Genomic DNA, 23,126 nt, shown 5'->3' on the forward strand with positions numbered 1-23,126 from the left:
CCCAGTTCTTCAATTCCCTTCCCTAAGCAACCTGTTACTATTTCTTTTTTCTTTTTCCTATTTTTTTTTTTTTTTTTTTTGACCGCACTGCGCGGCATGTGGGATCTTAGTTCCCCACCAGGGATCGAACCCGCACCCCTGGCATTGGAAGTGCAGAGTCTGAACTACCAGACCACCAGGGAAGTCCCCTGTTACTATTTCTTAAGTGTCTTTCCAGATATGTTTCCTCCATACATAAGCATTATATTTGTGTATACATATATATGTTTTTTTCTCCACTTAAAAATTTACAAGTGGGGCTTCCCTGGTGGCGCAGTGGTTGAGAGTCCGCCTGCCGATGCAGGGGACGCGGGTTCGTGCCCCAGTCCGGGAAGATCCCACACGCCGTGGAGCGGCTGGGCCCATGAGCCATGGCCGCTGAGCCTGCACGTCCGGAGCCTGTGCTCCGCAACAGGAGAGGCCACAACAGCGAGAGGCCCGCGTACCGTGAAAAAAAAAAAAAAAAAAAAATTTTACAAGTGGTAGCTTAGTCTTTCCTACCTATTCTGCACCTTACTTTCTCTTGTGTTACATCTTAGAGATATTACATATCAGTGCAAGAGATGGTTAATTTTATGGGTCAACTTGACTAGGCCACAGTGTGCCCAGTATATTCCTCATTTGGGTGTGTTACTCTGGCCTGTTTACTGAGTGACCACAAAAGTTGTTGGTTTTGAGGGGGTCCCCGAACATGGGAAGACTCTGCAGAAGTTCCAGTCTGCTGTACAAACTGCCCTTTCCCGTGGGCCATATGACCCATCAGATCCCATGGTGCTTGAGGTAGGTCACAGGCAGATAGGGATGCTATTTGGAGACTTTGGCAGCCCCTGTAGGTGAGGCCTGCCATTCTCTGTGGATCACTACTCACCTTTGGAGAAACAGTACGTGGCCTGCTACTGGATCTTCATAGAGGCTGAACACTTGGGCCACCACGCATCAGTTACCACGCTCCCTGAGCTGTCTGTCATGAACGGGGTGTCATCTGCCCTACCAAGCCATAAGGTTGGGTGTGCACAGGGACACTTCGTCATCAGATGGATGTGGAGTATATGCGATTGGGCCCAAGCAGGCCCTGAAGGCACAAGTAAGTTACAGGCTCATGGAATTCACTGGTTCCCATGCTCCTCACCACTCTGAAGCAGCTGGTTTGGTGGAACAGTAGAATGGCCTTTTGACCATTCGGTTTACAGCACTAGTTAGGTGGCAGCTCTTTGCAGGGCCAGGGCAAGGTTCTCCAGAAGACTGTGTGTGCTCTGAATTAGCATCCAGTATAAGGTGCTGTTTCTCCCATAGCTAGGAGTCACGGGGCCAGGAATCGGGAGGTGGAAATGGGAGGGGCACCGAACACTATTACCCCTACTGACCCACTAGCAAAATGTTTGCTTCTTGTTCCCACAACGTCATGCTCTGCTGGCCTACAGGTCTTAGTTCCAAATGGAGGAGTGCCTCCACCAGGAGAAACAACAGTGATTCCATTTCACAGGAAGTTAAGACTGCCACCTGGCCACTTTGGGCATCTCATGCCTCTGAGTTAACAGGCAAAGAAGGGAGTTACTCTGTTGGGTGGAATGATTGATCCTGACCACCAAGGGGAAATTGGACCACTAGTCAACAGTGAAGGTAAGGAAGAGCGTATCTGCAATATGGGAGACCCCTTAGGGCATCTCTTAGTTATCATACCCTGTGATTAAGGTCAAAGGAAAACTACAATAACCTAGTCCTGGCAGGACTACTAATGGCCTAGACCCTTCAGGAATGAGGGTTTGAGTCACCCCACCAGGTAAAGAACCACGACCAGCTGAGGTGCTTGCTGAAGTCAAAAGGCATAAAAAAAAAGATAGTAGAAGAAGGTGGTTATAAATACCAGCTATGATCACATGATCAGTTATAGAAATGAGGGCTATATTGTCATGAGTATTTCTTCCTTGTTATGAATATATGTGTGTGTGTTTGTATTTGGCAAACATCTTTGTTCCTTTTATCTCTTATTTCCTTATAATGTAACATAAAATGTATTGACTTTATATTGTAGTATTTAAGTATTGTTAATTTTACATCATCGTACTTAAGTTACGGGATATCAAGGTGAGTAAACATCCTCAGCGACTTTACCGTCTTTTATGGGGATGGAGTCAGTGCATTTTTGCTTGTATACATGACACTTGTATCATTTTAGGCAGGATTATGATCTTGTTATTGTCTTTATTTGGAGAGTAAGTATGGTTTAAGGAGATGCATATGGGTGCCAAGTTGACAAGGGGTAGACATGTGATGTTTAATTTTGTGTGTCAAATTGACTGGGGTGCAGAGTACCCAGATACTTTTAAAAATATTTATTTATTTATTTGTTTGTGCCAGCTCTTAGTTGCGGCAGGCAGGCTCCTTAGTTGTGGCTTTCAGGGTCCTTAGTTGCGGCTCACCTGGCTCCTTAGTTGTGACATACGGGCTCCTTAGTTGTGGCATGCGAACTCTTAGTTATGGCATGCAGGCAGGATCTAGTTCCCTGACCAGGGATCGAACCCATGCCCCCTGCATTGGGAACATGGAGTCTTAACCACTGTGCCACCAGGGAAGTCCCGAGTATCCAGATATTTGGTTAAACATTATTCTGGGTGTGTCTGTGAGGGTGTTTCTGGATGAGATTAACATGTAAAGCAGTAGACAGAGTAAAGCAGGTTGCCTTCCCAATGTGGGTGGGCCTCATCCAATCAGTTGAAGGCCTGGATAGAATAAAAAGTAAGGGAGAATTCACTCTCTCTGCCTGTCTTAGAGCTGGGACATAGGTCTTCCCCTGCCTTTGGACTCAATACAGACTAGAACTTACACCATCAGCTCCCCTGATTTTCCAGTCTTTGGACTCAGACTGGAACTAACTATACCATCAGTTATCTGAGTCTCTAGCTTGCTGACTGCAGACCTTGGGACTTCTCAGTCTCCATAATCATGTGAACCAATTCCTTATAGCAAATCTCTCTCTATATTGGTTCTCTTTCTCTGGAGAGCACAGACACAGAGCTCTGTGCTGATACAGTGTACATCTCCTTAATTCCTTTCAATGACTAGATTGTATCCCAAATGATGAATGTGCCATCCTTTAATCCTCCTCATTGATACATAGTTAGGCTCTTTCCAGTCTTTTTCTGATTTCACCAGTGTATCAATAACTATCTGTACACATACATCTTTGTGCACTTATGCTACTATAACTGAAGACCAAGGAATGTGATTTATGAATCTTAAAGGTGACAAATATGTATTTGTTCTGTGCATGTTTTGTATGACATCATGTGCCTTAGAATGCAGTTTCCCCAAAGAAAAACTGTAATATGTAAGTGCTGTAAATGTCAGGTATGTTGTGGCTCCCTAACACATATTTTAAAACAATAATAATTTGCAGAATAGCAGGTCAATTCATGTAACCTAACTAGCTAAATACCACTTGGGACATTTTCTTTAAGTGGGCCTCTTGAACCGTGTACTCAGAGAGAGTGCTTTCCATAAGCCAAAGGATGTTGGCTATTCTTTACAGGAAGCCCAGTGAGTCTCCTCAGGCTTCTTCTTGTAACAAACACCCACTAGAACTATGATTTTGGAATCATTTCCATTGCAAATCCCCTCTTTCCACACCCCTTTAAAAGGCAGCTGCAGTATTTGGCATCTAACCAAGGCCTGCTGCACCAACAACTCTCTAAATTTTATCTGTATTTCATGTGCAGTATGTTCAAACTCTCACTTTCCCAGGTGCCAGATGCTGGTTTGGACACACTCCAGTAGAAAGTGCTTTCCTGTCAAATAATAAAAGGAAAATGCTGAACATACCACCTCTTTATACAGACTTGCGTATAGTATACCAAAGTTAAGTACTTTAATAATGACTTCACTATTTCCCCAATTTGCAATCCCCCCTAATTCCCTCCTCACCTCCCTCCACACCAAATACTTTGTCCCTCGTCTTCCATAGGATGTTTATGGTCCCCTTCCATATCTTCAGTGTTCACTTGAAAACGTCAGGGTGTAGGAATCTATCTGTCTCACATGCTTTGGATGGGGCCTGATGTAACCCACCCACGGGTGTTTCAAATATGATTTGGATGAGAAAATAAAACACTTTAACCCACTTTCAGTATTTTAAAAGATATCTAACAACTTAATGTCTGCTATGTTAATAGCTTTTACATGTTTTCACTAAAAAGCGATGCTTTCCATGTGTTGGATAATAATACTGTCCCTGCAGTCGCACAGAATTTTGGCATGACACTAAAAATGAGCTTGGAATTCGCCTTTATCATAGGTCTCTTGCCTGCCTAAAGGCAATCCTCAGTCCAAAGATCCTATTTGTGAAATGAGCAGCAGTGTTAGGTGGATGCTGAGAAAGTAGATATCGTTTCAAGAGATTGCCAGTCCACTCGTGGCGCCCGCCTCCACCTCTCCACTTCTTTCACCGCTTTATGTCGTAACATTTCACTGAACCAAAAACTAGTACAATTCCATGTTCTATCCCAGAAAATTGGGAACCTTAAGCGTGAAGATTTGTGTTTGTGCCCAAAGCTTGCAGTTATATTCTGAGGTTTAAATGAACTCTTGTAAAGCAGGCTATGATTTGTGTGTGTGTGTTTGCATGTGTGGAAAGCCGCTATAGACATTCTGCTTGGCTGCCAGTATCTCGTTTTCTTTTTCAACCTTTCCACTAGATGGCGGTAGATGTCCAAGAAATAACTTGCAAAAGCCTGGTGGAGGGCTGTGAGAGGGGCGTCCCATCCTTTCACTGGGCTGTTGGTAGCTGAGCGGACACACTGTTGTTCCTCTGTTGCGGGTGGGCATGGTGTACATTTTACTTTTTCGACTGTGTGTGTGTCAGGGTGGGGAGGCCGGAAGACTTGCCACCGACCACCTGTTTAATCCAGATTCTTTTTAACCATAGGGTAGCGTCTTGCCAGCTGGGGGAAAAAATCCCTAGAATTTTTCTCAACTATCAACAGACTTAATAGAAGCCACGGAACCGGTTCAGGAAAGCAGCCAGCTTCGATTTAGAGATGCCGTGGTATCTGGTCCCTATATTTGTGGAGATGGAAGAGAGCCAATCGCTGGTGAGGAAATGGCCGCGGCGACCTGGGGACTGAAATCCCACAGTGAGACCTGCGATCAACCCACAAGTACTTATGGATTCCCTCACATGTGCCTAGCACTAGATCACAAGCTACACAAGAAATAAAAGAGGTGGCGTCCTCCAGTCCTCTTATAGTAGAGAACACGAAACATACAGAGAAGTAAGTGCCAAGCAAGACCTAGCGTGATGAAGGTAACATTGTGTGAAGATGGGAAGTCCTCCGCCAGGGTTGTCTCCCGAGCACTTCGGCCACGCGGCGGGAGCCCGCGCCCCCTACGCCCTCTGCAGCAGCCAGTGCCTAGGCGGCTAGCACTGCTACAAAGGGGGCGTGGCGTGGGCGGGCCCCACGGGCGGGGCTTTCTTTTCCCCATTGCCCGCCGCCGCCGCCACCGCTGCTGCTGTCGCCTCTACCCGCCGCGCGGACCGAGGGAGCGCGGTCGCCGCCGCCTGCCTGCCCGGGTGCCCGCGTGCCCGGGCAGCGGTGGGCCAGGATGTCGGGTTTCCTGGAGGAGCTGCTGGGAGAGAAGCTGGTGACGGGCGGCGGCGAGGAGGTGGACGTGCACTCGTTGGCTGCCCGCGGCATCTCGCTGCTCGGGCTCTACTTCGGCTGTAGCCTGAGCGCCCCCTGCGCGCAGCTCAGCGCCAGCCTGGCCGCCTTCTACGGCCGCCTGCGGGGGGACGCGGCGGCCGGGCCAGGGGCTGGGGCCGGCCCGGGGCCGGGGGCCGGGGCGGCGGCGGAACCCGAGTCGCGGCGCCGCCTGGAGATTGTCTTCGTGTCCTCGGACCAGGACCAGCGGCAGTGGCAGGACTTCGTGCGGGACATGCCGTGGTTGGCGCTGCCCTACAAGGAGAAGCACAGGAAGGTGAGCTGCGCCGGCCTCGTCGGCGGCTCCGGCCTCGTCGGCGTCCCCGGCCTGGGTGCGCAGCCCGCGAGTTCCCGGGAACCGGGTCCTCGCCGCCACCCCCCACCCCCGGCGTCCCCTCCGCCCCCTCCGCCCCCTCCTCCGTCGTGCACGAGCTTCCCCTCCTGCACCTCAGCGTCGCCTGCCTTTGCCCGCCTCCCCGTCCTGGAACCTCGCCGGCTAGCGGCTCCCGCGGCAACTCCTCTGTGCCGATGCCAGGCCGCGCCCGCTGGGGAAGTTTGAAACCCCTGGGATCCCGACTCGCGTCCTGGGGAGTCGAGAGCCCGGTTCCCCCATGGTGGGAAGCCTCGAGTAGGGGGTGGCTGTCCTCGGGGGTCGCGACTCGGTGACCCCCACCCCCAGGCAGAGGCGCAGGGAGGGGCCGCTTCCTTTCCCTCAGCGCTAGACTCCCCGCGGATACCTGTGGTGGTGGGGGAGGGCGCTAGCCCCCTACCCATAATGCCTGAACCAGGAAGTTTCCTCTCTTTCCGAGAGAAATGGGCTTTCCTGGGGCTCTCTCCGGCTGTGGCCGGGGACCCGGAGGCCGAGGCTAGGCCGCCAGGCGCCCTTGAAGGCGGGGGGGGGGGGTGTCGGCCGCTGACCGTGGCTTCGGGCGAGAAGGAGCTCGCTCGTCTGCCTTCGCCTTCCCTCCACCCCCCACCCCTACCCCGGGCTGAACTAGTGGCCCCCGGGGAGCCTTTCATTGTCTGGCTGTCCAGCCATCCTCACCAGATGCCTCTCGGGCACCGGACCAGACCCGTCCGTGCAGCTCTTAGTTGCTTGGTTGGTGGGCCAGTGTTGCCTTGACATCGAATTAAATGCTGAACCGATCCCATAGGTGCGGATTGACCGGAAGAACGAGGATTGGGGGAAATTTATACCTTGCTGTCAACTTCTCATCTCCCGCCGCCCCCCCGCCCCCCCCCCCCCCCCGGTTTGCTGCTGAAATTAGCTTTGATTTTTGAGTGTGTCTGTTGGATGAAGATGTCTGTTTTAATAAAACGAATTCAGGAAATTTTGCCATGAATCGAAACAGAAAAAGTTTTGGAGCACTTTTGCTTAATTAGTATGCCTGATGCAACGTGTGAATCCAGCCCCTTCCTTTCCGGAGGAAACTCTCATTTTATGGAGTGGACAGGAGAAGGGCTCTTCTGGGGGCGTTTAGAGCTGCCATGTGCTGCTTTAATGTGTACAGAATCTTGTTGAGAAGCATGATTTAAACTTAGTCGAGTAAAAGGCTTAGACTGTGACCCCATATGTCTCGAGTAAATCATCCATGGAAGCAGTGTAAGGTACAGACTTCGTATTTAAAGTATGAAATACAGTTTAACAAATACAGTTTGTAAATTTAACATTGGAGAAACATGGGCTCACTAACCACACAGAGGCAAAGCTTGGCGTTTTAAACACTTTTAAGGTGATCTTGTCATTAAACCATATTTAATTTATATGGTGCCTGAATATGAATAGCCAGTCCTTTTTTGCTTTAAAACATGGGAATCCTTTGTTTTCCTTGGTGGTGGTTTTTATGATCGTTTTGGGGAGGAGTAATGTCCAGAAAGTGATTTATCAAGAAATATTTTCATTGTTATGTCCATTTTCTGTTGTAGACCAAAGTCCATGTAAAATAATGTCCTTATTGGGCAATACAAATGAATTCTAGCTTTTGCAAATACACAGTGATGGTAAAATGTTACAGACCTAAGGCCTATTGTTGTGTTTTCCTCCACAACAAGTGGGGGAAATAAATTTGCTGGATAGTAAAAAATATGGGACAAATTGAGATGTTTTGCAAATGCTTAAAGCTTTTTTTCCAAAAAGGAGAATATCTGATATGACATAGGCCATGCCTAGTTCAGTGTGCTCTGGCCAGTCCTTTTACATGAAAAAAACGTGGTCTGTGGCTCCAGCCTGGACTTGCTAATTCCACCAGGATGAGAGTCTGGATGACACAGGGCAGAACCTCATGTGAAAATACAGTTCAGATTGCTGGCCTGTGTCCAAACCATGGTGCGTTAGCATATTAAAAATTTATTTTTGCTCAGAGCTCTTCTGACTCACATTCTATAGTTCACTTTGTTGTCTAAAACAAGTCCAGGGCTTCCCTGGTGGCGCAGTGGTTAAGAATCCGCCTGCCAATTCAGGGAACCCGGGTTCGAGTCCTGGTGGGGGAAGATCCCACATGCTGAGGAGCCCATGCGCCACAACTACTGAGCCTGCGGTCTAGAGCCCTAGAGCCACAACTACTGAAGCCCGCGTGCCTAGAGTCCGTGCTCTGCAAGAAAAGCCACCGCAGTGAGAAGCCCGCATACCTCAAAGAAGAGTAGCCCCCACTCGCCACAACTAGAGAAAGCCCAGCCACACACAGCAAGGAAGACCCAATGCAGCCAAAAATAAATAAAGTAAATAAGTTTATTAAAAAAATAAAACAAGTCCAATTTTCAAGGAGGTAGTTTCTGCTCCTTGATGTTCATGAATAGGCAACTCAAGATTTGATCCTAGAAATATTCTTATTTGTGGTGATATACCAGGTAAAAGGACTCCAGCTGTGTTTCTTATGGAAAATACACTCTTGGAAATTACAACAGCTATGTACTCACTTTGGAAGAAATTATTTTCCCCCTTGAAACCAAAGAGATGTAAAACAAATTCCTTTTCTGTAACTTTGAGTTTTTGTCTCTCTTATTTGAAATTGGTGTGCTTAGAAATCTGTGATCTTGGGATGCTAATTCTGTGATAACAACAGTGAAAAACCCAGGGCACCGCCATTCAGGGTGCTCACTGGCTAGACAGCTTAGCTTCTTGTTGATGGATTCTGTCCATGTTGTTTCACCAACTATAAAAATAGCATTAAAGGAGAGAATTTTGTTTTTACACTGAAGGGAAACCAAAGTTCCAGATTACTAATTTTTTTAAGTTCTCATTAACATTTGTTCTTAAATCCATTGGTATACTTCCCACTGGGATAACAAAGGATATGGTTCTAATTAGTTATTGGCTGGCATTTCTCTAAAGAAAATTGAAAAATTATGGTAGGGAAAGAAAATGCAGTGTATTATTTCTCTTTTTCTTCTTTTATTAATTTCCCCTTTATATAGTAAGAAAGTCTCGGGATAGCCAAGACTTTAAAACTGCGTTTTGCATGGCTCCTCTCACCTTGCTTGGAACTGTGAGAGAACACCAAATAACAGGATTCCAGCATCTTTTTTAAAAAAATTCTTTGTGGAAGGTTGTCCTGTTTCTACTTGCTTTAGTGGTTGGGGCAAAAGTAATTGAAGCTTCACTTTTTGGCTTCTAAGCACACACATATAAAGAGCTGTATAGAAATTGTAATTAGATGATAACAGAACTTTGAATGCTTTTATAAGAGCCGTGTTGTCAGGAAACACATAATCCTGAAGTTAAGGTAGTTAGATTGGTTTTAATAAGTAGGTTTGTTTTTTGTTTTGTTGATAGACATTTTTCAGATTTCTGGAGAGAAAATGTGATGAATAGTTGGAAAGTGGTGAAGATTCGGACTTTTGGGATTTGATCTATCCCTTTAGACTAATATGGGTTACTTAGTTGTCAAAACTGGAGAGTTGATCTTTGGGATCTGCTTCAGCATCACAGAGGAAAGCACTGGTTTTGGTCTTAGAGACACAGGGCTCAGCTTTGCCTGGGCTGGATGCCTGATGAAAAACATTTGGTCAGTGTGCGTGCCCTGACATCAAAGGACGCAGTACCACTGGTCTTTTTTTTTATATATATATATAAATTTGTTTATTTATTTTTGGCTGCGTTGGGTCTTCGTCGCTGCGTGTGGGCTTTCTCAAGTTGCGGTGAGCGGAGGCTGCTCTTTGTTGCGGTTCTAGGGCTTCTCATTGCAGTGGCTTCTCTTGTTGCAGAGCACAGGTTCTAGGTGTGAGGGCTTCAGTAGTTGTGGTTCGCGGGCTCTAGAGCACAGGCTCAGTAGTTGTGGCGCACGGGCTTAGTTGCTCTGCGGCATGTGGGATCTTCCGGGACCAAGGATCAAACCCGTGTCCCCTGCACTGGCAGGTGGATTCTTAACCACTGCACCACCAGGGAAGTCCAGTATTGCTGGTGTTGATCTGGACAGGTTTGGTGGGCTCTGGCTTGGTCCCAGAACTTCCTGCCCCACAGAAAGGGGATGAGAAAGTCAGAGCAGGAGAGCAGCAGAGTTAGGGGCTCTGGTCTAGCATCTCTGGTCCACCTGCTTCGGCCAGGGTAAGTGGTATCTTCTGTTCCCCGCCAGGGTTGTTTGCTCTCGGTAATTCTGATTCAGACTAAATCAGAGGCTTGGCCTAGAATTCACCTGAATCACTTGGGCTCTTTGGATGGGGTGAGATTTGGTACCAACCCCGGCAGTCTTACAGCTCTATCTCTCCCAGTGCTTTCTCCCTCAATCCAAATACCCTAGCCACTAAGAGAATGATTTCTACAACACTGACAAATGACTTTCGAGGTGGTAAAAGATGGCAAAAAGGCACCGCTTTGAATATTGGCGTTTTCTGCCTTCCACATAAGGAGCCTGGACCAGCCAGGACAGGTTCCCTCTGTTGCCTGTGTTTCCAGGACTTGGATCCATCTAATAAAAGACAACAGTCTGATTAAAGTAATAAGAGCAATTTTCCTTGAGAGGCTTTTTCCTCATTCCATTATTTGTAAGTATTTTTTAACCTCATTTTTCTTCTCTGCATAATGAAGCTGTCTAGTGTAGTGGCTGAAAATAAGACTCTTGTCCTTTAGATCCTGGCTCTGCCATTTATTAGCTGTGTGACCTTGTGCAAGTTATCCTACCTCTCTGTGTCTCAGGTTCCTAACCTATAAAATGGAGATGGCAACAGCACCTGCCTTATAGCATTGTTGTAAAGACTACACAAGATAATATACACGTGCCTGGCATATAGTACGTGCTCAATAAGTGCTAGCAATTATTACTTGTTAATAAATGACCATGAACTTCAGTAATTCGTTTTATAGTGTGAGCCTTTGGAATATATCACATTACAGAATTGCAAAACTGTTATGAGGCATATTTTTAACTTTTCGAACAAATGACCTTTATAACCATACAAGGGGATATGAGCAAGGAGTTGAAAGAATTGCCCTAGAAGAGCTTACAATCGAGGAGAAAGATCTAGAAAAATGAAACAAAAGCAAATGGATATAACAGTCGTTCCTTAAAGTACTGATAGTACCGATATTTACTGAGCTTCGTACTTACATTTGCCAGTGAAACTTGAGACAGCAAATCAGGGAAGCCAGGCATGATAAAGGAGAACAGTTTTCAGGTGATGGGGCACTCTTCTTGAGAGAGATTAATTACGTACTTGGGTGATCGTTTTTGTGATTTGCCAAAGCCATCAGGCATGTCTTCTGCTGATCCTAGCTGCTCAAATCTGGGCGGCTTGGGGGTTGCAGGATTGCCGCTCTTTCGCGTGGGAAATGGACGGTGCCTGCTCTGGTCTCTGGAGCTGCAGAAGCCTCATCCCCCTAAGACAGAGCCGCCTCCCTTCCCAGCTCTGGAATGTTGTAGGATAGGTTTGTTCAGACCTGTCGCCATTTGCGGATTTAATACTTGTCTTCTAGTTAGCGGCTCAGGCCTGCCGGACCAGCTGTCCGCAGCTTTTGCTGATCCATTTGTCTCCTGATGTGGGTTGGGATATGAACTAGAGCACAGAGGAAAGCAGTGGGTTTTGAGGTTAGGGTCATTGATTTCATTTACCCGTTTCCTCCGCCCCTACCCCCTTTTTATCACTGTTCCTTGTGGTTTGAGGCCTTGTTTTAATATCTGCGCAAATTGGAGGAAGAAGGCTTTGTGTTGTATACAGCCTGGGTGGGGGGTGAACAAGTCCCTCAGTTGGGGGGATGGCCGGGGGTGGGGGTTCTTCTTTATTTACTGTTAGGACCTGGGACCCCAGGGTTCCAGCTTGCCCCATTCTGAACTAGTCTGGGCTTCTTACTGCACGATTTTATTTCAGGGGGAGAGTGTAAGCTTGGCATAGGATGTGTTTTTTCATGTTCTGAATCCCCAGTGGTGCTCAGTGTTAACCACCGGGGTGCTTGGGTTTCTGTATTTCATTAATTTATCATTATACTTATTCAAAGGCACTCAAAGAAAATGGCTATGAATTTAGAATCTTTTTGCTGATCCTGACTTTTACGAAGCTCTTGCATACTGTTGCTTTACATCTTGTCATTATTTAAAAAGTGACTAAGAGTTCTTGAGTCTCAGGAGTCATCCTTGATTCTCTCCCACCCCTCACATCTAAAAGGCACTGAGGGACTTCCCTGGTGGTGCAGTGGTTAAGAATCCGCCTGCCAACGCAGGGGACAAAGGTTCGAGCCCTGGTCCAGGAAGATCCCACATGCCACAGAGCCATGAAGCCCGTGCGCCACAACTACTGAGCCTGTGCTCTGGAGCCCGCGAGCCACAACTCCTGAAGCCTGCGCACCTAGAGCCCGTGCTCCGCAACAAGAGAAGCCACTGCAATGAGAAGCCAGCACACTGCAACGAAGAGTAGCCCCCGCTCGCCCCAACTAGAGAAAGCCTGTACGCAGCAATGAAGACCCAACGCAGCCAAAAATAAATAAATAAATAAACTAAATTAAAAAATAACAGGCACCGAACCCTGTTGATCTCCTTAACAGTTCTCAACTCTGACCCCTTCTCTCCATTCCTACCATCACTGCTTGAGTTCATATTTCATCTGGACCACAGCAGCCTCCTCCATGGGCTCTTTGCTTCCAATGCTGACCCCTGATTCTCAAGACTAGAGCTTCTCAAACTGTCTATAATCAAGGATCAGTTTGCTTTTGTTGTGTTGATTTGCAATCAGCCACACACCCATACGTGGCCCTATTATACAGGACTGCTGTACAGCTTGAACCACATGCAACTCCCCACTGGGTTGACAACACACAGACTGGTCTCTGTCCTGTACAACAAGATGAGACCATTGGTCACAAGCTTGGATGTTGCTGGAATATTGAGCTGCTGTAAGCAATTCTAGGTGCTCACTCTCCTTTTCTGTACCTGCCCTGTCATGGACCAGTAACAAAGAACTGATGGATAACTACTGGGCTACAGACCCACCTTGAGCAGTACTGCTCTGGGCTGTTTCCAGAATGGAATGACAAGTTCAAAAACACAACTTTGATCTTGTCATTCTCCTGCTTAAGAATTTTTCAGTACTTCTTCATAGCCTCTGGGGTCAAGTCCAAACTCGAAAGCGTGGTCCCCGACTATTCTCCTGCCTCTTCTCCCACCTGGGCAGTGTCCTCTCTCCTCCTACCTGGCTAGTTCAGATCTTTCTAAAATCAGTCCTGGTTTCCCTGCTCTAAGAAGCTTTCCTGTCTCTTTCCTCTCTAGGTGGGATGCTTTTGTGAACATCCATAGACGGAGTACATAGATGTCTTAGCACTTAGCCTTGTGTGGTTTTTTTTTTTTTTTTTTTTTTTGGTCTTTTTCATTTGATTTTAAGCTCCTTGAGGACAGAAACCAGCCAAAGGGAGGGGAAGATGATCAGTGTTTTGGTGCTGACAATTGGATAATATGGTCACAGAAAGCAGACGTGTGACTTTTAGATTGGTAACTTGAAAGCACGGTAGTTTCCACATTGTGTGAGTTGGAATGTGCACTTTCACTGGTACTTAGTTCTATTTTAACATTTAATATTAGAGTTGGGCCCTAAATGAATTGTATAATTGTATATACCCACAGTATGTGGCTGGTTTTGTTTCTTTTTTTTTTTTTTTTTTTTCCCACCCCTAGCCCTGGTTTTGTTTCTTAATGAGTGCTTTCAAGAGTACTTCCATGAGCAAGTGAATGTGTAACTCCGTTGCCCTGTAATTCTGTGCTCAAAAATAGAAAAAGACTCGCCTCTCCATTTTTGAAACGTCAAAAATCTTAGTTAAAAGCTGCAGGCCTATCATTCCATGCTTTTATATTTCCTAAATAGTTTGTGTTTCTCTAGCATCTTTCTTCCAGTGAACTCAAACTGCATGCATATTATATCTTCCAGCAGCTAGTCATCAGTAGCTATTAAGCATTTTAGTTTTTCAAAGTATATTTGAGTTGGAGAATTGATTCAAAGAGAACCAATTATTAGATCAGGGTCTCAGTGTTGGAAGAAAGGGGTCAGCTGAACTCTCTTAAATTCAACTCGGTCCTTTCTGTTCAAGAAATTGGATCTTAAAAAATGTGCACATCAAACATTCTCCAGGGAAGAGGAGGGAGCCAAAACTTCTCTTTTCAACAAATCACTTTCTGAGTGGATTCACTCTAGATAGACTCTGAAATAAGATAGAGATAGTTTAACCACTTGAAACATTTGCTGTTGCTGGGAAGACAGGAGAGCCAGAACGTCTTCTGTTGCTGCCTTTCCGTGGTGGTGGTTTCTAAGGGCCTTTTAATCATTTGGCTTTTTTTAGATCAGCCAGTGAAGTGTCCCCAACGCCCCTTCATCCTATGCAAAGCCTTGGGGCTGCTTTCGTGCTTTTGTTCGGAGACGAAATTGAACTTCAGGTATCCTGCCGAGATCCTAGGACTAAATCAGTCCTCCCTTTTATGAGGTTTTCAGAAACTGCTGTTCTAACTTCCAGTGAAATCTCAAACATGTGCTTTCTGCTTTATGACAAGTAAGAAGTATAGTAATTGAAAGTTGCTTGAGTGCTGTTATTCTGTAGTGAAACCCTGTAATGGAAACTTTTGTTCTGTGGCATCTGTGATTAAATGCAAACATAAATTTTCTGCTGCTTGCTGGTCATATAACTCTTGGACCAGATATACAATGGATTTTTGTGTGAACTACACCTCAGAAAACCCTTTTTAAAAAACAATTTTAGCTTAAAGTTCAGCATCCCTTTCTAGTACATCTATCACCCACTCCCCTTCAGATTATCTTGAGACCCCAGTTACAGGTAAATTCAAGTAATATTTCTACAGTTAATAATGCTTTTATCTTGGATCATTGTTGAGTAGTCATAAAATAGGGTGTGGTAAGTTTTGCTGTTCCAGGGATAGAATTTCCCTCTTTGTTTTCCTAGGAGAATTTTATCCACATGAATCGGTTTTCTACAGTTTCTTGTTTGTCTTTTTTGGTCAATATCCCTGGGATGAAAATCTGAATGGATTGATGTGCTTAAAATCAGAAGATGCTGCCTTTTCTCCCCCTTGTACGTGATCAGGTCAAGACAGTTTTCTTTTGAACGTGGTGGCTCACAGCACAGCTGCCTCATCTGTTACTCATTTTTTAGGGTTTGATGTGAAATCTAAAGACTGGGCAGAACAACGTGCAATAGGCAGAATCACAGTGCTGCCCTCTGAGCTCTGAATGGCAGTGGATGTGGGTCTGAGAGCAGCCTTTTCTCACCTTTGGGCACGTGCTTGACTGCAACTTAGAAAAGTGTTTAAAGCCACAGACCTTCAAAAATACCCCATTATAAATGGTATTTAAAATCTGTTGCACAGTGCATAAGAGTGTGGACTCTGGATCAAGCTTCCTGGATTTGAATCCTGTCTCTGTCACTCTCTAGCAATGTGACAGTGACGCAAATTACCTAACTTGTGTGTCTCTTAAGTTTCTGGTCAGTAAAATGGAGATAATAGTATCTATCTTATATGGTTGTATTGTTAAGGATTAAATGAATTAATATTTGAAAATTCTTTAGAACAGTGCCTGGTACATAGTGTCACTGGAATGTGTACCCAGGTGCTTGGTTATGCCATTCCATTTTTTTTTTACGATTTAATTTTTATTTATTTTTGGCTGCGTTGGGTCTTCGTTGCTGCGCGTGGGCTTTCTCTAGTTGCGGCGAGTGGGGGCTACTCTTCGTTGCGGTGCGCGGGCTTCTCATTGCGGTGGCTTCTCTTGTTTCGGAGCACGGGCTCTAGGTAGATGGGCTTCAGTAGTTGTGCACGGGCTTAGTTGCTATGCGGCATGTGGGATCTTCCTGGCCCAGAGATCAAACCTGTGTCCCCTGCATTGGCAGGCAGATTCTTATCCACTGCACCACTAGGGAAGTCCCTCCATTAAAAAAAAAAATGATTTATTTAATTTAATTTGTTTGGCTGCACCGGGTTTTAGTTACGGCACGTGGGGTCTTCGTTGCTGTGTGCGGGATCTTTAGTTGCGACATGCAGGATCTAGTTCCCTGACCAGGGATGGAACACAGGGTCTTCCCTGCAGTGTCAGCGTGGAGTCTTAACTGCTGGACCACCAGGGAAGTCCCCATTCCATTTTTTAAAATGGTTATTCAGATTACAGGAGAAAAGAGTTCTCAGCTTTTTTCTTTCTCTGTATCCCCTTTACTTTCAACACCTGGCTCTTTGTTTCTAATGGCCTATCATGTAATCTGGTGTCTCTTCAGTTTCTTACTAGGACTATAATCATTCTTTGTCAGTTGTTGACGTGATGACATATCCATGTCTTTGAATGTGGGTATGATTCTAGACTATCTCTTTGACTAATTGAATACTCACTTTTACTAAGTGGCTTCTATTTTCACTTTTGAGCTGGGAGAGGAGAGGGGAGAGATACTGGTCTGTGCCTATTCCTCCTGCCATTTATTTATTTTTTTTACCTTTTTATTATGGAAAACTTCAAACACCACACAGGTGGGAAAATAGTATAGGGAACCCCCATGCACCCAGCGCCCAGATACAACAATCAACTCAGGGACACCCACTGCTCCCACCCCTCACTGGATTACTTTGAAGTCACTCCCAGACATCATATCACTTCCTTCTTAAACATTTCACTAAGTGACTCTTTAAAGAAAAATAACCACAGCATCATATCATACCTTAAAAATCTAATAATTCCTTCATATCAGCATATATCCAGCCAGTATTTCAATTTCCTTGATTGTCTCATGATTTTTTTTTTTTGTTACAGTTTGTTTGAATCCAAATAAGCTCTCCACTTTGCATTTGGTACCTATATCTCAAATCTTTCCCCCCTCTCCTGACCATTTATTTGTTGTTCCCTTTCATTTAAATTGTCTTTGTCTCTGGGTCTGTCTACTTGCCACATTCCCAACCTTTTCTTAGCTGTATTTCCCTCTTTATCTAGGTCTGTGGAATATTGAGTCCTAGGTTCAAAAGGGTCCTAGCCTCCTGTATCTGAGAAGTCCAGGTGGGGGGGGGTGGCCCTTGTGGGCACAGGTGGCTCTGAGGCTGACAGTCATATTGCACGGTGTTGATTCACAGACCTTTTGGTCAACAAAACTCCAAAGTCTTTTTCACCAATCTTAATACCTGAACAAATGAGAACAGAGTCCCAAATATTGTGTCTGTCACCTTTAAGAATCAGTTTATTGAGATTTGATGAGTTTTTGCAGTCTGTTGAAATATTTTTTTTTGCCTGTGTGGTCATCCACTATGATCATAGCCCCTTCTGGACCTTGAACTATGTGATCCCTTCCAGACCTTGTCTATGTCTGGTGATGGAGCCCCAGGGCACGTGGCTAGGGGCTTCCTCTGGGCTAAAAGTGGTCTGTTGGTTAGTTGTTCAACCAACTTCAAATCCATCCAGTTCTAAATCTGCATCATTATTCCAGCCCACATTTCTCCATCTGGTTAACATGTTTATCCTAGGAGACCTTAACAGGTAGCTTGCTATAACTTAGATATTTGCTGTTTCCCTTTCGAGGGAAGACAGTCTGCAATGCTTTGTGTTTGGTGAGCCCATGCTTGCTTCTAAATTGATCACTTCTTTTCCGAAGTGTTTAGTAACTGTGATAACCTGCAGGGTTTTACTTAAGGGCTGATGTCAACTTCACCAACCTGTAGTTTGCAGAATCTACCTCTTTTTGCCCTCTAGAAAATGGATATTCCATCTGTTGGTTGCAGTTAGCTGATATAATGTGCACATTTTCTCCCCCTCTGATGTAATTTATACCTTATAGGAAGAGTTGCTAGATCATCTGGGTATCTGTGGAGCGATGGTACATTTGTTTCCTGTGGTAGATCCTGTAGGAATAGCTGTGGCCAGACACCTCCAACAGCTGGTGTGTAGTTGAGAGCACTTGATTTGTCCAGGAGGCCCAGATCCTGCGCTTTCTGAGGGCTGACTGGCAATAGTGGCTGCCTTGTCCCTATCCCAACACCCTCCACCCCCCACCATCTCATTAAGGCACTAATAGAGCCTGAGGGAGTCTTCTGTAATGCCACTTCTCCCCATCAGGCGCAGGCAGGATGAGACTCTGCTGGCTAATTAATTGTGGCATTTTGTTTCAAAATGAGCAGGAGACAGTAACTAGTGACAAAGCAACCCAGTGTACTTGTGCAGATAGAGTTTTCTTAATATTTGGCTTTTTAGGATGAATTAACCCATTTATTTTGAACAATTTACCTTGTTTTAAAATGCATTTGCTTTCTTGCCCAAGTGTATTTGGCCATTTATGATTACACATGAATCTGTGATGTGCTTTACAACTTGGCACCTAAGAATTCTGACATTTCAAATGTTAGGCACAAAGATGAATTGGAATTAAATGCCTAAAACCCTTTCCTGGTGGAAATCTCTTGCCTAAATTTGCAGAAGATCGCTGGCTTCAGCCCTTGGATGCATTGTTTTAAGCTTTTACACACGTTCTTAAGAGTAAAATACTACTTAATACCACTTGAACGTATTCTCTTTCGTTTGGATTTGTGGAAAGTATTAATTTGCAGGGGCTGTGGTGTGGAACACTCTGGTTTTGAAGCACTTTTTGAAGCACTGCTTTCCTGTGAAGGCTCAAGTGGTGACTTTCCCTGAGATCATCTGAGTCTGTTCTTCAGTTGACAGGGCCACAGAGGCAGTAGTTACAGGGTAAATCCAGATCCTTGGAACAAGACATGGTGCTCCTTCACGAGGAGAGTGGGATTTGTTTGCCTGTGTGCATACACAGCACAGACTATGGCTTTACTGCTATTTACATTAAAAAGCCATTTGTATTCCTTCATTCAGCATATACTTAAGCACTGTTTTTCCATTTATTAACTTTTCCCATTTCCAAGAGAAAGCCAGCGTTTCACTGGTTAGTTGTAAAAATAATTCTCTTTCCAAAGATAACCACTGTTAATAGTGTCTTATATATTCTTCCAAAAAAAATAAGTATATACTGTATATATAAACGTAGATGCTTAAATATTGTTTTACACAAACAAATTTTAGTATTTGAAATTAATTTCTATTTTCTGAAAAGATAGTGCCTTCACATGTTAGAAGAAATTTCAAACAAAACGAAAGGCATGCAGGGAAAAGTAAGTGTCACTTCCATTGTGGGCCATAGTTTGCCTTTCCCGAAGCAGCCACCATTATCAGTTTCTTGTGTGTCTCTTCAGAGGTATTTTGGGAAAACAGTATTGAGGTTGCTCAAGAAGCTAAAAATGGAACTACCTTATGACCCAGCAATTCTCTCCTGGGTATGTATCCGCAAAAAACAAAAACACGAATTCAAAAAGATACATGCACCCCAGGGTTCATAGCAGCATTGTTCACAATAGCCAAGATATGGAAGCATCCTAAGTTTCCATCAACAGATAAATGGATAAAGAAGGTGTGATACACACACACACACACACACACCCCACACACACACACAACAAAATACTACTCAGCCATAAAGAAGAACGAAATTTTGCCATTTGCAGCAACATGGATAGACTTGGAGCGCATTCTGCGAAGTGAAGTAAGTTAGACAGAGAAAGACAAATACTGTATATTTATACATACGTTTAGACTCCACATTTATATATGGAATCTAAAAAACTACAACAAACTAGTAAATATAACAAAAGAAGCAGACTCACAGATACAGAGAACAAACTAGTGGTTACCAGTGGAGAAAGGGGAGGCGGGAGGGGCAATTTAGGGGTAGGGGATTAAGAGGTACAAACTATTAGGTATAAAATAAGCTACAAGGGTGTATTGCACAACATGGGGAATATAGCCAATATTTTATAATAACTATAAATGGAGTATAACCTTTAAAAATTGTGAATCACTCTTATATACCTATAATTTATATAATATTATACAGCAACTATACTTCAATAAAAGAAAAAAAGGTATTTTGTATGTGTATAACCATGTATGTGTGTGTGTGGCCCTGACAGACATACTTTTTTTTTTTTTTTAACCAAGCCTTTTGCATATCTTGCTCATTGGCTCCCTGACAGGTGCTAGTTTTTCTGTCTCAGGTGGGCAAAGACTAGAAACGTAGTTTCATAGCCCTATGTTAACTTGGTATCATGTCTCCCTTGGTAATGAGCCCAACAAAGATGGAGACAAGAAACAGGATCCCCCCAAACTACTGCTGTCCCCAGAAGAAAAGTGACTTAGCCTGACACACTCAGAGTATGGTGGGCTAAGGAGACCTTGAAAGCATTTTCTCTGTCCTCTGAGAGGGACCTCCTCTAGGACTAACATAAAGCAATGGGAAGACAGCGTCTGTGAAATTACCACTTCTGTGCCCTGCCGTTTGGATAAATTAAGAGGTTATTCTCTGAGGCTGTCAGTCTCCCCTTCTAAGAGTGTTCAGATTTATATGGGGACAAAAGGCTTCCCCAGCCCAGCCATTTGTATTATGCTGTGCCTTTTGTAGTGACTAACATTAGGCAACTTGTATTTAGTGTAAGTTTTTGTTTACTAAAACATGCTGTACTTTCAGAAAATCCATCACTTCCAGAATCCAAAGTTATAAAATAGAAAAAGTAAGGGGCTGTAACTACTATCTTCATTATGGAAAGATCTCCATTTTATTAAGCTGGATTGTTTTAGATTGTGAGCTTCTAAGAGGTGTTTGAAATGTGATTTCTCCCACTTAGAAAAACTCGTCTACAGCATCATAGGAATGCATCTGTTGCTTTGAGAAAAACATACAAATATTACACCAGAAGTCTGTGATTACCCAGATCACGCACACACTTTCCCTTTCCCCTGAATATTCCTTATTCTTTTCTGTATGAGGCAGCTGAGAATACTTACTACTCATCCGGTGGTAGATTCATGTAGGCAAGTTGCTTACGGAAAACCAAAGGGTTGCTATGGGAATTAAATCGATTTATTAAATAGATAATAGAAATTATGAAAAGCAAACTTTACAAAAATCTGGTGAACCTTTAAAGGGGGCTTGATTTAAGAATGGAAAGGGAATTAGTGTCAATTTAGAATATTTTCTGAACAGTCCATCATAAATGCAGACTGAATGTGTCGACAAAACCAATGATCTTGCCTCATCTTACTTACCTTCATGAAGGTATTCTTTAAAGCTGTATATAATAGTAAGACTTTGGAAATGTCCTAAATGTTCATCACAGGGTGGTTAAGTAAATTACAGCGCTCAGAATCTTGTTGAACATGATTTAATGCCTTTGCTGGCACACAGAGCTATACTTCAGATATTGTATTCAAAAAAGCAAGATCCCGAATTATACAGATACCATGACTGCAACACTGTTTAAACAGTTATATAAGAAGAAGGATCGACATCAGAGCCCATCAGAGTATACCCCAAGTTGCTTATTGTTATGTTGGGATGGTGGCGCCTATGGGTGGTGGGTCACTGATTTCCAAGTGATGTAATCACTTCTGTAATGAAAACTTAAGTATATGTGAAGAAAATAATGGGACTCTTGCCTGAAAGAGTGTGCATCCAGTTTTTGAATGCTTCATTTTTTGTTTTGTTTTGTTTTGTGGTACGCGGGCCTCTCCCTGTTGTGGCCTCTCGCATTGCAGAGCACAGGCTCCGGACGCACAGGCTCAGCGGCCATGGCTCACGGGCCCAGCCGCTCCGCGGCATGTGGGATCTTCCCGGACCGGGGCACGAACCCGTGTCCCCTGCATTGGCAGGCGGACTCTCAACCACTGCGCCCCCAGGGAAGCCCGAATGCTTCGTTTCAGTGCAAGGTTTTTCTTCCCCTCCTTTGGATCTAGTTAGCAGTTAGAGGCATCTTTAGAAGGATGGGTAACTTGCTCATCGTTTCTTATCTAGCAAATAAACGTGGGGTGGCGGGGGAAGAATCAGCTTGCAGCCACCTATTTCAAGAAAGGTTTCTGGAAAGAATAACTTGAAAGTGACCTTTTCAAATGAGGGGGAGGATAGTCCAGTGGATTAAGAAAGAAAGATATTCTGGATATAAATAACCATATGGGAATGAAGGGGGAAAGCTGAGAAGGAGAAAGTTCATTTGATCCAGCTCGGAAGTGAGTATGGGATGGAGAGAGATGATGCATGTTGGAAAACTGATGAGTGACAGAGGCTTCCCGTGCTCAGTGGGGAACAGTTTAACCTTTTCTAAGGAAAACAAAAGTTCCATAGGCAGATGGTCAGGAAAATACACCGTAGGTGATGCTGATTTGGAGTTGCAATTTTGTGTGTGAAGACTCTGAGAAACCGCCTGCAGTGGCCTGTTTGCAAGGTGATGGTGGCCTCTCTCAGGGGCTTGGGCTTGGGATGAGAAAGAAGGTCTGGATTCCAGACGTGCCATATAGTAAGAAACAGATGCTTTTTGTACCAAAGAGGCCAACATCGAACTAAAGAACCTCATCCTGGGCCAGGTTGCAGAAATGCATTTTGTATACGCTTCCTTAGATCATAAAGAAGAAACTCTGGGTTAAGGGCTTCTGTTTGTTAAATAACGGGAAGGAAAGTCCTCTGGTGATTTTCCACTCCTGTACAGTGTTTAGACAGGGAGCGATGACAGGGACTAAGGCGTTCCCAAACTGGATTTCCCTCTTCATATGTGCTTATATTACAAAAATCAGGTTTGCACTTTTCATTGCTTTGTATTGGCACTGCACAGTCTCGGTCAGTCACGTGTTTTGTTTTTTTTAATTTTAATTTTAATTTTTTTTGCCCACACCACGTGGCTTGTAGGATCTTGGTTCCCCGACTAGGGATTGAACCCGGGCCCACGGCAGAGAAAGCGCTGATTTTTAACCACTGCGCCACCAGGGGAGTCCAGAAATTCACCAATTTTGATAACTTTTTAAAAAAATGCACACTGATATAACAGCTGTCACATACAATCTAACAAAATTGTTTCGCATGAAGTTAAAGACAACTAAGTGCTACTAGAGCCATCT

General features: G+C 44.5%; 1 protein-coding gene across 1 annotated transcript in view; it reads left to right on the forward strand.

Moving 5' to 3' along the window:
- The first annotated feature begins 5,569 nt into the window (after window positions 1-5,569).
- Window positions 5,570-23,126, forward strand: part of NXN (nucleoredoxin) — a 139,858-nt gene continuing 122,301 nt past the window's right edge. The window contains exon 1 of the mRNA XM_065897122.1: window positions 5,570-6,009. Within this exon, the coding sequence (XP_065753194.1) occupies window positions 5,638-6,009 (372 nt within the window). The 5' untranslated portion in view covers window positions 5,570-5,637. The remainder of the gene's footprint in view (window positions 6,010-23,126) is intronic.

Source organism: Phocoena phocoena, chromosome 19 (assembly GCF_963924675.1).
Source record: "Phocoena phocoena chromosome 19, mPhoPho1.1, whole genome shotgun sequence".
Classification (NCBI taxonomy): Eukaryota; Metazoa; Chordata; class Mammalia; order Artiodactyla; family Phocoenidae; genus Phocoena; species Phocoena phocoena.